We start from the raw sequence: 14,684 nt of genomic DNA, 5'->3' as shown, positions 1-14,684 counted from the left end.
CGCTGTTCTCCGTGGGCTTCCGGCGCACGCTGGTCTGCCGCAGCCGGCGGTGCCAGAGTTCACGGGTCCGCTGCCGTCCCTCCGGCCGGTGTGCCCGGTTCAGCTGCCGCCATGGGAATCTTGGAGAAGATCTCCGAGATCGAGAAAGAGATCGCCCGCACGCAGAAGAATAAGGGTGAGGGCGGGCCCCGCGGGGCCTCTCCCGCCAGGGCTGCGGGCAGGAGCCGTCGGGGCCAGGCGGAATCAGGGCCGGACCACGGAGCCGAGTGGAGAACCTCAGCTCCCGGAGCCCCGTCCGACCTGGATAGGCAGGGTCGGGGTTCCAACCCGGGTCTCCTGGCCGCTGGGACTGGGGAGTTGGCGCTCTGCCCTTTAGTGGGGGGCCGTCCAGGAGGAGACCCAACAGGTACATCCTCGCCAGCAGCCTGGAACCGCTAGGTGGGTGGAGGCGGTCGGGACTTGAGTCTGGCGGACCTGGGTTTGGGCCCGGTCACCAAGCTTGGGAAGTCACCTCACAGTTCTTGGCTCTGCTGCACTGATTCACACCTTGTAGGGCAGCTGGCTTCCTCGGCTGCTGCCTGATGAATACTGAAGGACTTCTTTCTTCCCAGCGACAGCAGAAAACACCCCAGAATGCCCCCAGTAGTGGTACCGCTCGGGCTGAGAACCCCTGACAGTGGGTCTCCAGGTCTCAGTAAGGAGCTTTTGTCCTAAGTGAAGTGAAAAGCCAAGGGCATTTTAACTGAGCGGTGGTTTTCTTCTCCTCTGATCTCCTTGACAACGATTGCTACCTGGCTCTGGGGCCTCCCCACCAGCATTCAGAGCATATGGGTCCCTCCCAGCCCGCCCCGAACACTTACCTTCCATCTTGTGCTGTGTCTTCTAGCCACCGAGTACCACCTTGGTCTGCTGAAGGCCAAACTTGCCAAGTATCGGGCCCAGCTCCTGGAGCCTTCCAAATCGTCCTCATCCAAAGGAGAGGGCTTTGATGTCATGAAGTCGGGGGATGCCCGTGTGGCACTGATCGGATTTCCCTCTGTGGGTAAGGTCAGTGATGGGCAGCGTAGGCCTCAGGAGGAAGGTGGCTTGTCTCCGCTCCCACCCGGGTGCACCTCTTCCCTGCCTCTGAGTCGGCTCCACAGACGGAGGAGAGCCAGCCTCTCCAGAGTCAGGCTGCACCCCTTTGTCAGCCCAGCGGAGATGTTGTCATCTCCCAGTCAGAGAGGCTCTGCTGGCCTCGGCCTCATTTACTGAGTGTGCACCATATGCCAGGCACACTCTGTCCCTGCTCCCTCAAAACCCCCGAGCTGGGAGGTAGGGGGCAGGAGAGCGGGAAGGGCAGGTTTGGCAGCCGGGACTGCTGCTCTGTGAGCAGGTGTTTGAGCCCTGAGGAATGGACCTTGAGGCGGAAGGAACAGTAGGCTCACAGGCCCAGGTGGGGCCCAGGGCGCAGCAGGAGGGGGAGGGTGGGTGGCAATGAGGCCCTGAACTGACCGGGTACAACCTCAGTGCCCAGCTGCCCCCAGGCAGGCGGCCAGTCAGCACAGCCAGGCTCCGACTCCGTGAACATTGCTGGGGACTCATCTCACCCTTTTTACTCAATCTTACTTTCCAATCTGCAAGGCATTCTCTCCCGGATGAGAAGCCCAGGCTGGAAGGAGCCACTCTAGTGACCAGAGGCTATGCTGTTTGGGTCTGGGCCCTATTGGGAATCAGGGCGCTGAGCACAGGAGGGCCCAGACCCCCCTCTGCAGGGGTTAGACGGGTTCAGGGATGTCCCCCAGGTTGGCCTGTGGCAACCATGACTCTCAAGGCTGCCTGTCTGCCCACACCTGTCTGCATTACCAGGTTTTTATCTTTCCTGACATTTCTAAGAGGTGCCCTGTGTGGAGAGTGTGTGACTGTGATTCTTTCACAAACCCCATTCTGGGGGCCTGAGGGTGTGTGAGTGAGCTGTGCCCGGCTTCCTGCTGACTAGGATGGGGTTGCCAGGCCAGGTTGCCCTCTTGGCACTGCCCACTGCTTTGCTGGCCTCTGGGCCATAGCATCCATCACTGGGGTCACCGTACTCCGTGTTTTATTACCTCCTTCATGAGGTTTGAATCAGGAGGAGGTCCAGGGTCCTCCAGGAGAGATGGGACTGAAGGCCAGGTCTCTCAGTCCACACAGTGGACTGGCTGCAGTGTCCATCCAGACCCTTTCCCGCTCACCCTGCCCCACAGTCAGCTGTCTCAGGCTGGAGGATCCCTATCTCCTTGCCCTCACCAGAGTAGCAGCTTTGTGCCATGGGGCTGTCACCCAGTTCAAGTCTGCCAGGCCCAGGATGGTCTGGGGGTTCTGTGGAGCTGGGGATGGGCCCTGATACAGAGCAAGAACCCTCTTAGGAACCAGGTCCCTGTGTCCCTCATTCCAGACAGGCGTGAGGCCTTGGGCACAAAAGGGCCCCCTGATGTCCAGCCCCCACTGGGCAGGGCCCGAGGTGACTTTTCCAGCTATTGTCATCACATCCCAGCCAGGGTGATGGGGGGAGGGTCCCCCAGTGTGTGGGCTTCTCCAGGAGGCAGGGCACGACTCCCGCTGCAATGGTCTCCTCTCTCCTAGTCCACCTTCTTAAGTCTGATGACCTCCACTGCCAGCGAGGCTGCATCCTATGAATTCACAACCCTGACCTGCATCCCTGGAGTCATTGAAGTAAGTTGGGGTTTGCTGGGTTCTGGGAGGGAGGGTGAGCTTGTGTGTGGGAGGGGGAGGGGTTGGGGGGATGGCTCTTGGCTGAGCTGCCCTGGCCTCAAACATGGACACCTCTGGGAACTGGGGCTGCTGGGACTCCAGAGATGCCTGGCCCATCCTGCAGTCCAGGCTGGTTCCAAGGGTCTGCCAGTGTGAAGCCCTCCCTGGTTCCCTGAGGCTGGCCAGTCAGGTCCTGTTCTCTGTGAAGCTTTGGAGCTCTGGGCAGCTGGGGTCCTGTGGTCTTGGACCTCCCATCTATCCCATGAGGTGCTTTCTTTGAAACACTTGTCACCACCAGCAGTGACTGCTGTGGGCCCCTCCCAAGAGGCCTCTCCACTCTCAGGACATGGTCTGTGCTGGGCTGGCTGGGTGGGACGAGACTCAGACCTGGCCCTGGGGCCAAGCCGGGTTCAGCTGGGCCCTTCCCAGCCCGCCGGCTCCACCTCACTCCTCTCCTGCTTCCTAGTACAAAGGCGCCAACATCCAGCTCCTGGACCTCCCTGGAATCATCGAAGGCGCAGCACAAGGTGGGGGCAGGAGTGGGCGGTGGGGGTGGGGGTGGAGGCTCAGGCCTTGGTGGGGGCACAGTGTGGACCGCTACTCCTCCCCAGGTGTTGATGTCGGCTTCCTCCTAAAACTCACATCTCTATGAGTAGGACAGGGTTTAAGAGACATGCCTGCTCCAGGGTGACAGATGGCAGAGTCCATGCGGGTCTGTAAGGGGAGGAGTCTGGGTGCCCTAGGCTGGGGGTCCCACAGCTCTGCGCTTGTCACTGTAACCAGTTCCCCCCTCTTCTGACCAGGGAAAGGCCGTGGCCGGCAGGTGATAGCTGTGGCCCGCACAGCTGATGTTGTCATCATGATGCTGGACGCCACCAAGGGCGAGGTTCAAAGGTCTGCGGTGGGGCGGGGCCAGCTGGCATGCCCAGGGAAGCCCTGGGGTGGGTGGCGGGATGCTGGCTGCAGCTCTTGTGTCCTTGAACTCCTGGTGGGTGGTCCAGGGGCACTTGACCCTGTTACACATGAGAGCAGGGGCAAGGTGGTTCACGGCTGCACCCAGTGTGGGTTGCCTCCTTAAGAGACTTGTGTGTGGAGGCTGGGGCTGTGCCGTGCTGGCCTGGGTGCGCCAAGTGCTGCCCAGAACCCACCAGGAGCCCAGCTCCAAGCAGCAGAGCCTTGCTCACGCCCTGACCTGCGGCTGAGGGCACACCAGCCTGTCTCCCCTTGGGCTGGCCAGAGTGTCTGGGGCTCTTCCTCGTTATCTCTGGTGACTGGAAGTGATGTTCGGGAGCTGCTGGTGTTGGGGAGAGGGCTGATCTTTGTCCAGGTATGGGGTGGGGAGCTGACTGTGATGTGGAGGCAATGTAGCCTGCCTGGGACCCCTGTGAAGGCCGTGGGGCTCCACCAGGTCCCTGCTGGAGAAGGAGCTGGAGTCGGTGGGCATCCGCCTCAACAAGCACAAGCCCAACATCTACTTCAAGGTGAGGCCCATCACCTGTCACCTGGGGTGCAAGCTGGGGGCCAGGCTACCAGCATGTGGGGTAGGGCGGGGCTGCAGCTGCCCCTCCATCCGTGGTGCCTCCTCTCTTCTCCAGCCCAAGAAAGGAGGCGGCATCTCCTTCAACTCCACGGTCACGCTGACTCAGTGCTCAGAGAAGCTGGTGCAGTTGATCCTGCATGAGTACAGCATCCTCTCCAGAAGGGCAGGGGGTGGGGGTGGGCGATACAGACCACCTGTTTGGGGCCCTCCTGGTGGGGGTGGGGGTCGAGGGGCTGCTGGTGCACAGGTCATCCTTAACCTGAGCCCCTCAGAGATCTTCAATGCTGAGGTGCTCTTCCGAGAAGACTGCTCCCCAGACGAGTTCATAGACGTGATTGTGGGCAACCGCGTGTACATGCCATGCTTATATGTAAGTGGCGCCACGCCCTGTGGGAGGAGGAATTCCCGCCCCGGCTGACCCGGCAGGAGCCTCACCCTGGGGACTGTTGAGTCATGCAGGCACATCCAGCTTGAGCCCGGAGTGCAGCCTGGTCTCTGGGGGCTGGACTTCAGGCCCCTTCCGCTGCGCTCCCCTCCCCGAGGCAGCAGGTGGCTTCTGGTCCCTCATAGCGTTGCTCCTCCCCTCCCCAGCACCCTCTGCCTTTCCAACCCTAGGTCTATAACAAGATTGACCAGATCTCGATGGAGGAAGTGGACCGCCTGGCCCGGAAACCCGACAGCGTGGTCATCAGGTGAGGCTGAGCAGAGCCAATCTGTCTGGCCTCTACACAGCTCAAGGCAGAAAGCCTTCCTGGGGCTGCTCGTGACCTGGGCCGGGTCCCACACTGACCAGGCTGGGATGGGGTGATGTAGGGTGAGCTCCAGTTCAGGAAACAGAAGGACTTCATCCACCAAGGTCCAGGGTGAGAGCGGTTAGGGCTTTGTGGCTTAGCAGTTAACCAGGGAGCCCCAGGCTGCCGCTGAGGCCCTGGGAGACATGGCTTGTCATCTCCACCAGAAGGGAAAGGTCCCAACATCCTCAGGTGGGGCTTCTCTGAGGGGTGAGTCCCAGGGGCCACCTACGCCCCGGCCTACCATGGCTGCAGGGGCCTTGTGGGGGCAGCCTGGCCTTGTACCCTGCTCCCTGCCACCCACTGGCTCCACCCACATGCTGTCCTCAGGCTTGGCTCCTTAGGAGTTAAGACCTCGGGGACCAGGAAGGTGGTCTGGGCTCACGAGAGGACCGCTTCCTGGGCGTCCCCAGCATCCACAGAGAGCAGCAGGCATGGGGGTCACTCTTCAGGACACTTGCTCCTCTCCTGCTGCCACCCCTGAGCCGCCGGCCACCCTGATGTGTGCTCACTCTCACCTCGGGGGAGGGCGGGATTCCACTCAGGACGGTGCAGCCGCAGAAGACCAGGTCAGGGCCCACCCGACTGCTGAATTCCCTACCAGGCTGCCGTGGGGGAGGACTCTGTGCAGTCATCCTCTGCCCCCAGCTGCCCTAGCCGTCATAGGTGCCCTGGGCCCTCCAAGACCACCAGAGAGATGGCCGGGCTCTGTGGGCAGGAACGTGGTGGTGATCGGAGGCATGGCAGCTGAAGAGCTGTCGGGCCCACCAGTGTGCTGCCCTTGAGCACAATCAGGGCCGTACTAGCCTGGTGCCAGGAGCCCCAGGGCCGCTCTGACCAACTCCTCCTTTTTCCGGGCAGCTGCGGCATGAAGCTGAACCTGGACTATCTGCTGGAGATGCTGTGGGAGTACCTGGCCCTGACCTGCATCTACACCAAGAAGAGAGGCCGTGAGTCCAGTGCAGCCGCCCTTCCCCTTTTGCTGACCCTGGCCTAGCAGGCTCCATGTGAGAGCCTCTCCTGTTTCCAAGCCAGCACCACCCTCTTCCTGGTCCCTAGTGGCAAAGGAAGCCAAGTTCCAGGAGGCGCTGAGGGGGAGGCTGCCCAGCAGTGGCTTCCCCAGTGGTAACAGGCCCCACATCCAAGCTTTAGGGAACCGGTAGCACAGGAGCCTCCCCCAAGTCCCACCCCTGAGCACACGCCTTGCAGCTGAGTCTGGGCAGTTAGCATCGGCAGAGGCAGATGAGCTGCCCGGCTAGAGCTGGTCCAGTCCAGGTTCTCCTGCAGGTCCCTTTGGCCAGGGCTCTCACGGCTGATAGTCTTGCAGGGGTCTGCACCTGGACGGGGATGTGTTTTGTTTTTCTGTGTCGAGTCAAGGCTGTAGAGCCTGCCTGATCAGGACTCTTAGTGAGGGTGTGCCAGAGAGTAGGGGGGCGGTCGGTGGAGAGTGGAAGGGCCCTTGTTCCTTGTAAAGAGAAGCCCTGTGGCATCACACCCTGGCTCTGCTGACTCCCACCCACCCCCCGACCCGTGCAGAGAGACCAGACTTCACGGACGCCATAATTCTCCGGAAAGGGGCCTCTGTGGAGCATGTGGTGAGTGAGACCTGCCCGGGCCAGGGGTGGGGAGCCCCTCCCATCCCCTCGGGGTCCTGTCTGATGTCCTCTGGGCCCTTGGCCAACCCTCAGCCACGTGCAGTCAGGCACTGGACGTGCATCCCACCACCTGGCTGCAGTCAGGGGCATGGAGCAGCGTCCACGGGTTGAGCACAGGCTCGCTCGCTGCCTGGCGCAGGGACGCCCGGGAAGCAGTGGTCGTCACCATCCTGTCACACCAGAGTTGCTGGGTCCTCAGGGCCCTTCAGACGTTCAGTCAGGAAAGCTGCCACCCTGGGCAATTCCGGGTAGTTCATTCCAAGCCATGTACCCTGAATGCTGGCCCTTCCACATGCCCCCTACCCCAAGGGGCTGAGTGCTTCCTACATCCCGTCACCAGGGAGAGTCTGAACAAAGGGGCCCCGCTGCCTGCCAGAATTGGGTCCTTTGTGGTCAGCAGACTCACCCCCAATCCTAGAGTTAAACAGTCCTGCACGGGGTGGGGACTGCAAGGACCAGGGGGCAGGGCCACAGCCTGTTGACCCAGGTACCCTTGGGAGCCAGCCCTCCCTGTCGCTGCCCCCTGCATCTCTGCAGGGGGCACAAACCCCAGCCCTCTCAGGCCCTTGGCCACCAGCTCCAGAGGTTGTGGGGCTTCAGCCATGCCAGGAAGGAAAGTAGAGAAGCTGGGAGCAGAAGGGTGTTCTAGGCAGTGGGTGGCAGGTGCAGAGGCCTAGAGGCAGGAGTGACCGTGGGGTGTGGGCCGTGTGCTGCCAGCTGGCACAGAGAGCACAGGGGTGGGGCTTGCTGCAGAGGGGCCTGGGTCTTGGCCTAGGGAGGCCTGCCCACAGGGCCTCGCTCCCTCCTGGGACACTTGCCCATCTGAGGGAGCAGCTGTCAGGGCTGCCGCTCTGGCACAGGGGGCAGAGGGCCCCTTCCACTAGGTCCCAGGTCCTCCTGTGACTGTGGCCCCACAGCCTGCGGGTGCCCTGGAGGCGGGAAGCAGGAACATCCGAGTGGCTGTGAGCGGAGGCTTCATGAGGCTCACTGTCCCACTCTCCCTTCCTCCAGTGCCACCGCATCCACCGGTCACTCGCCAGCCAGTTCAAGTACGCGCTTGTGTGGGTGAGTTTCGGGCAGGGCGGCCCCGGAGTCAGACAGGCGCCCCCGTCCTCCCACGTGGGGACCAGGGTGTCCGTCAGTCCTGCTGTCCAGATGTCCGGCACACACGCTGACCCAGATGGGACACAGGCCTCCTGCTTTGGGATCCTGGGAGTCCTGCTGTCGAAGCTGCAGGGCCTGCCTGTCCTGGGGCCCCCACTTTGGGCCCCGGTGCCGCCCTGCCCTCGCCTGAGTGGTCTGCCAGCCGGGGCCACAGCTGGGGCTGGTGCTGCAGAGGCTGACGGGCGCCCTCTCCCCAGGGCACCAGCACCAAGTACAGCCCGCAGCGGGTAGGCCTGACACACACCATGGAGCACGAGGACGTCATCCAGATCGTCAAGAAGTAGAGTGCCCCACCGCAGACTCCCTGGAGCCCAGGCCAGCAAAATGCACACACGCTGGGAAGGGGGCTCGTGTCTGCTGTTTCCACATTGCTTCAGTGGGCAGATGATAAGGAACTCGCTAGGCGGAGGATGAGGTCGGGTGGACTGGGCCGGGGTGCTTCCTGTGAGACGGGCCCTGGAGGGGTCCTGAATGTGGGTCCCTGGGCCTGTGCCCGCCCCACTCCTGGCGCAGAGGGAGGTGGTTGCCCACCTCCCCCCGCTGGGGCCCGTGCAGAAGCTGGCTCAGTGCTGGGCATGGACCCAAGCCCGCCTGTGTCCTGGGGGCCTCTCAGCTCCTGCCGGCTTCTCTGGTTCTCAGGGAGGGAGCCGCCCCAAACACCCATCCCCACCCCAAACCCGCTCAGGACTGCCCTGTGATGAAAACCAGAGATCTGGTGCTTTAAAGGCACAGTTCACGCTCTCCACAGCCTGACCAGTCCAGAAGGGTCACCTCTCCTCAGGGCAGCCCTTGCCCAGCACAAAACCCAGGACCCAGCCTGGTTCATAACCCTAGGGTGCGGAGTTCGGAGTCCAGAACCCCATTCTCTTCCCAAATCTTGGTTCTCCTTCCTGAAATAAAAAGGTAACCATGACTCCTGTTTACTAAGGACAATGTGTTCAGTTTGCAGAACTCAGTTGCCAGCTCAAGTCAGGGGCAGCAGTGAGTGGGTGGAGCCTGGGTTTGGGGGAGCAGGGGCTTCTGCAGGGCTCTGCCCCAGGAGGGTGGCCAACACCACCAGGAGGCTCTGCAGTAAGAGCGGGTTGGCTCCTGCTGTTTCTGCAGGCAGGGTGGAGGGACCCCTCCTGGGGATGGGGGGGATGGTAACAGACTTGGGGTGACAGCCCGGTGCTGGCTGGCAGGTAGGGGCAGAGCCCCAGGGGGTCTGGGGAGGGGCTGGGGTGTGGAGCAGACCCACAGCTCTGCTCTCCCTGCTGTTCTTGGCTCCTCTGTCAGCTGCTCAGTCTCCTTTCCGGTGACAAAACAGGAATAATGGACATTATTAAATATGCATGGGGCCCAGGCGGGCAGCGGGGTGGGCTGGGCTTCTCTCCCAGGACAGCTTTTCCACCGGCAGCCGCACTCCTGGGGCCTGGCCACAGGACCCCCATCAGGCGGCATGCGGGCAGGGAGCGAGCCACAGGACCCAGGTAAGGTGACTTGGCCTGGGCCCTTGGGGTCTGCCCCCAGCCCCCTGGGTGCAGGGGTGGGGGTGCGCAGTGGTTGAGCTGGGGCCTTACCTTGACCCACTGTGAGGTCCATCTTGGCCTTGCTCTCCATCTGTGAGATGTGCGTGATGCTCAAGGCCCAGTGCAGTTCTCTTGGTGATGACGGGCTGCCCACCTCAGCCACAAGCTCCCAAGGGAGGGATTCTGCCCAGGTGATGGTTGCCTCACATGTGGGGAAGGGCCCTGGGCTCACAGGGGTCACCTCCAGGCCTGTCTGTTCCCCAGTTGGGCTGGGGAAGGATGGGGATGAGCCCAGAGGTCCAGATGTCCCTGGCCAGTGTCTGGTCGGGAGGCATGACTGGGGCTGTGGTCAGTGGCCCCCCACATCGCTCCCCATGGGTAGGCTTGTTTGCAGGGCAGTCTGGGTGTCCGTGTTGGGTCCTGGGCCTTCTGGATCTGTGGTCAGCAGAGTTATGCTGTCTAGTCTGTGCGAGGCTAGGTCAGCAAGACCTGGCCCCTCACAGAGCCTTGTGCTGGGGAGGTGTCCCTGGGGCTGGAGGAGCCCCAACACCCACCTAATCCTCCCTGACGCTCCACATGGACCCACGGTCACCCCACACCTTCTGCTTCCCAGACCAGACTTGTCATCTCCCCACACCTCCCACTTCATCTTGGGCCCCAGGCCAGCCCACACAGCCATCTCCAGGGCTGCCCAGTTGACCTGAGCATGTCCCCTACCAGAGCCAACCCAGGCCCAGCCACTGTCCCTGTGCCTCTTCTCCACACAGTGGCTCAGAAGTTTTTGTCCAGGACAACTGCATAAGGAGCAGCTGCTGAGAGGACAACGCTCTGCAGCCGGGGGTCCAAAGCTCAGAGACCAAACCTCCCTGAGACCTGTTACAGACCTGCAGACTATGTGGGGGAGGTGTGAGATCTGGGGCCCAGCACGTAGTACAGCTCAGCATGCTTGGTCACTTCTACTTTCAGAACACAGATATGCTTGCAGCACCCTGACAACTCGGAGCCCAGCCTTGTCCCCCACTGCTGGAGGGCTCACAGTCCCGCCCCTGGCCTCACTTGGCTCCTCCACGTGCCATCCTGGCTACTTCTCACTTGCACTCCCACCTCACTCCATCCCTCCTGCCACCTGGTCTCTACACATGCTATTCCATCTGCCTGAAAACTGTTCCCTCTTCCATCTGAACTGCTCTCTCATCTCAGATCTTGGTTCACGGTTAGCAACTCAGGGGGCCCTCCAGGCTCCCCCTGCAGCATTCATCCCCCTTCCCCCGGCGTCATAGCCTGGCCTTCACAGCTCTTCCCATGACTGCAGTCCCTCCTTATTGGTGCGGCTTTCTGCTTAATGTCCGTATACCCCTGATGTTGGGAGCTGTGGGAGGGTGGAGGCTGTGCCTGGTTCTGCTCCACTTTGTGGCCCCTAGCCCAGCACGGTGCCTGGCAGGTGGCAGGTGACACATGAACAAATGAGGCTTGTTCCCTGACAGCCGCTCTTTGACTGCGGCCAAGGCTGGGGACCCCGAGAGAGAGAGGTCGGACCCTCAACAGCTAGAAAGGGGGCCCCCTTTAGAGACTACAGGGTGCCACCCCGCCCCCAGCTCCACATGAAATTTGAGGAAACTGAGGTGGGGAAAGGGGCCCAGGGATCCCTCGTGTAGACACACCTCTGCCTGCCCATGCTGGGTGTCCTTGGCAGCTTGGTGTGTGTTCGGGAGGCTGGCACTGGACTGTGGCCATTGACTTGCTGGGCAGCAGGGAACCTCAGGTCCTTGGGCTCCAAAGTCCACTGTCCAGATGAAGAGACTGATGTTCAGAGAGGCCAGCCCAGCCATAGCAGAGCCCATGTTCTCAGAGAGGGACCCCAGGGATTCTGGGGGTGGCTCAGAGCTCTGGGTAGGTCCCATTCCCATCTTGGGTCTGACACAGCAAGTCATGTGGCCTCTTCCCTGGGTCTCTCGACTGTATGCAAGCATGGGCGCTGGGGTGCTCTCCACTCCCGGGGCTGAGGGGAGCCTTTGTGTGATGAACACAGAGCCAGGCAGCCTACCATTAGTATCACAAATACAGTTGCTCCAGGCCATGGCTCCCATCTGCTCTGGGGAGGTGGCCTGGGTAACACTGACACAGGTTCTCCCCATACCTCCCTCTGGTCTCTGCCACCGGCTTGGTCCCCAGCAGTGCAGCCCCAGGCTCATTGCTGGGCCCTTTCCTCCACACACCCCCACCCCAGTGCTGTCTTACCAAGCTGCGACCTCGGCACCACCCAGACACCACTGACTGACGGCCGCTGTCAGCTCCGATCTGTGCAATTCCCGCCAGCTTCCAGGACAGTTGATGGCCCAGACCTCCATGCGCCAGGCTGACGTCCAGTCTCTCCCTGCTCTGCCCATCAGCTTTCTCGTCTGCTGGCAGCCACCACTCTCCCACCCGGTTCAGTGAGGAACCCTGGTAGGCACTCTAGTCTCCACCTGCAAACTCACCAGCCGCCCCCACTCTGTCCTCTGCACTGCCCCAGCCTTGCCCATGCAGTGGCTCCCACAGCAGCCTCTGCAGTGGCCGGAGGGACTCTGTGAAGACCACGGAGGTCCGATTCCACCCTTTCTCTGTTACGGCTCTGGCCAAGTGCTCACCCATGACCTCTGAGCGCACCCCCACCTCTGCCCCTCACTGTGCTCTGTCACCCTGGCCCTGCTGCTCCTCCAACACGTCAGGACCACCGTGCTCCCCCCAGGCCTCCCTCCCCTCCTGCAGCTCTTGGCCCAGGCATCATTTCTGAGGCACCTCGCCCAGGCCCCTTTTGGTGCTGCCTCCCTGCGTTATTTCAACACCAACACTCACACCATCCGACTGCCTGTATCTTTCACTCACTCACCTTATTTGTTGCCAGTCCCCCTGCCCAGAATGTCAGCTCCACGAGGGCAGGTTTCTGTTTTCTTAGCTGCGTCCCCAGTGCTTAAACGACAGCTGGTGCAGGACAGGCTTCTATAAAACACTTCTCAACCAGTGAATGAACAGACAAGTCAGTGTTCGCTGTCCTGAGGGACTGGAGCCAGGCTGGGGAGGGGTCTGGGGGGCCCCGAGCAGGAACAGGGCCCTTAGCCCCAGAACTGGAAGGCCAGCTGAGCCCCAGCTTCCACCCAGTGTCTGGAGCTTCCCCCCCGCCACATGATAGCCCAAGCACCCAAGAGCCCTGAAGCAAGGGTGACCTTAGTAAGAAGGGTGACTCGACCACCAGACCTGGGTTGGAGCCCAGTTCCGCCATCCCTAGCTTGTTGACCTTGAACAAGTCACTTCACCTCTCTGTTTCCTCATCTGGAGAGTGGAGTGGATGGTCCCCACCCACAGCCTGTTGTGAGACCCTCATGGGAACACAATGGCCGGGGTCTCAGTTGGAAACCACTTCCAGAAGAAGCAGTGGGGGGTTGGGTGTTGGCCCCTCTGAGTTCAGAGTGAACCCCTGCTCCATGTCCCCTCCACTGGGCAGCAGCCACAGCCCAAAATGAGGTGAGGGGAGACAGCACCACAGGAGGTAATGGGGGTGGATGTCCCCTTGAGATCCCACCCTGTGGGGGCCCAGTTCCTGCGTGCCCCCCAGGAAGCTGCCTGGCTGCTCTGGTTCCCACTCCCTGGGGGCACCAGCAGCCCCTGGCCTAGCCCTCCACACCATCTCCTGAACTGTTCTTGGTGAGTCTTGGGGGAGGAAAAGCAGAGTCAGAGAAGGAAGCGAGGGGGCAGAGGGAGTGAGAGGAGGGGAGGAAGGGGGCCCATCTGCTCACACACCCACCTCTTGGCTCCTCTCCTCTGAGAAGGGCCTCTCTGTCCCCATTTCATAGCTGAGCAAACTGAGGCTCCGAAGGCTTGGTAAGTGGTAGGCCCAGGGCCAGAGCGCCTCGGCTCCAGGGTCTTCTAAGGAAAACCTTAACATGATCAGAGTTGGCTATGGGGCCTGAGGACTAAACGGAAGTTTAATGAGTGGAGACCCTGATGTTACCTGGAGACCTATCCTCAGCTCCCCAGGCCCTTATGTCCTGATCCTCGATTCCTGGGCAGAGGTGGGGGAGGGGAGAGACAGTACCCAGGCCTTGGGTCCCAGAGGTGCGAACCCTAAGTTCTCCCCCAGCCCCCTTCGTCTAACAAGCTTCAGCCCCTGCCTCCCATAGTGCAGTTTTTTAAAGTGGACTGGTCACCGGCCAGACAGTGGGCACATGGCTTTGGGTCAAGCGGCCACCCTGGAGGAATCAGCTGTACCTGGAGAGGGCAGGGACCAAAGGGCTGTCTCAGCAGCGGCAGAAACCAGGAGGAGCAGCAGTGCCAGGAAGGGGCCCGGGACACGGGCCATACGCATGGTGCCCCCGGTCAGGGATGCTGCCCAGCAGCTCCGTCACATCTTGTTTTCTCCATGTGAAGGAGACAGGGAGGGGTCATCACTCATTCCAGAGGAGGAAAAGGCCCAGAGAAGACAGAGGGCTCTCCCGAGACCACACAGCCCATTGGCGGCAGAGCTGGGGCCAGAGACAGGCCCCACCCACCCTCTGCTTTTGCTCCTCTGCACCCCTTGCCCTGGCCAGGCATGTGGCCCCATCAAGCCCCACTGGAACTGAGATGCCCCCTTCTTGCCCTGACTTCTGAGCCAGCAGCCTGGTTCTCCCCAATAAATTATTCACACTACTGAGAGCTCTGGTTACACTGACAGCAGGCCTGGGCACCTGTCTTGCCCACCCTCCCCCTCCCTTACCCAGCACCTGGAGGGTCCCAGCTTCCCCTCCAGGGTGACTTGCTGGCCTTTAAACGTCTGGCTTTGGCTCAGAAGTTGGGGCTCCATTTGTGGCCCGGAACAGCCTTGCTGTGTGGTTTAGGGCAGGAGGCTCCCCCTTTCTGGGGCCCAATTGACCCAAGCGCTCACTTCTGTGGGTGGGTCGGCAGAGGATTGGGGAGGGCTCAACTGGGGTCAGCACAGTTGTCCCTGTGGAGACTGTAAGGTCAAGTTGTCGCCCCAGCACGGGCCTGCCAGGCCTCCCCCGCTTCCAGTAAACAACACCCAGGCACTTTCCACCAGCCTTGAAGGTGAAACTCTAGGCAGAGCCCGGAGGAGATGAATTATGAATGTGCCCCCTTGAAATCCTGGTCCCGGCCAGAAGGAGCTTGGCTGAACCTTCCCAGGCCACAGGGCCAGTCCCAGCTGCTCTGAGTCAAAGGAGGTTGCATGTCCAGCCACAGGCAGGACACTCGGCAGGTCCCCGTGTCCCCAAGGTCCTGAGCTTGTGACACCAGACGATCTGGGAGGGAGCAGGTGACCACC

The 14,684-nt window shown here is 61.6% G+C and overlaps 1 protein-coding gene across 1 annotated transcript; it reads left to right on the top strand.

Annotated features, from left to right (window-relative positions):
• On the top strand, nucleotides 1-8,793 carry DRG2 (developmentally regulated GTP binding protein 2). The gene is made up of 13 exons (XM_055407459.2): nucleotides 1-175; nucleotides 887-1,047; nucleotides 2,602-2,691; nucleotides 3,197-3,257; nucleotides 3,534-3,624; nucleotides 4,139-4,211; nucleotides 4,326-4,416; nucleotides 4,543-4,640; nucleotides 4,886-4,962; nucleotides 5,923-6,011; nucleotides 6,598-6,656; nucleotides 7,728-7,781; nucleotides 8,078-8,793. Exons 1-13 carry the CDS (start codon nucleotides 112-114, stop codon nucleotides 8,162-8,164), a joined length of 1,095 nt encoding a protein of 364 aa, XP_055263434.1. The 5' UTR covers nucleotides 1-111; the 3' UTR covers nucleotides 8,165-8,793.
• Nucleotides 8,794-14,684: the final 5,891 nt, after the last annotated feature.

Source organism: Moschus berezovskii, chromosome 20 (assembly GCF_049115385.1).
Source record: "Moschus berezovskii isolate FMDL1 chromosome 20, NW_MosBer_1.0, whole genome shotgun sequence".
NCBI lineage: Eukaryota > Metazoa > Chordata > Mammalia > Artiodactyla > Moschidae > Moschus > Moschus berezovskii.
Note: the sequence above shows the minus strand (reverse complement) of the source record. Positions and strands in the feature narration are given on the sequence as shown.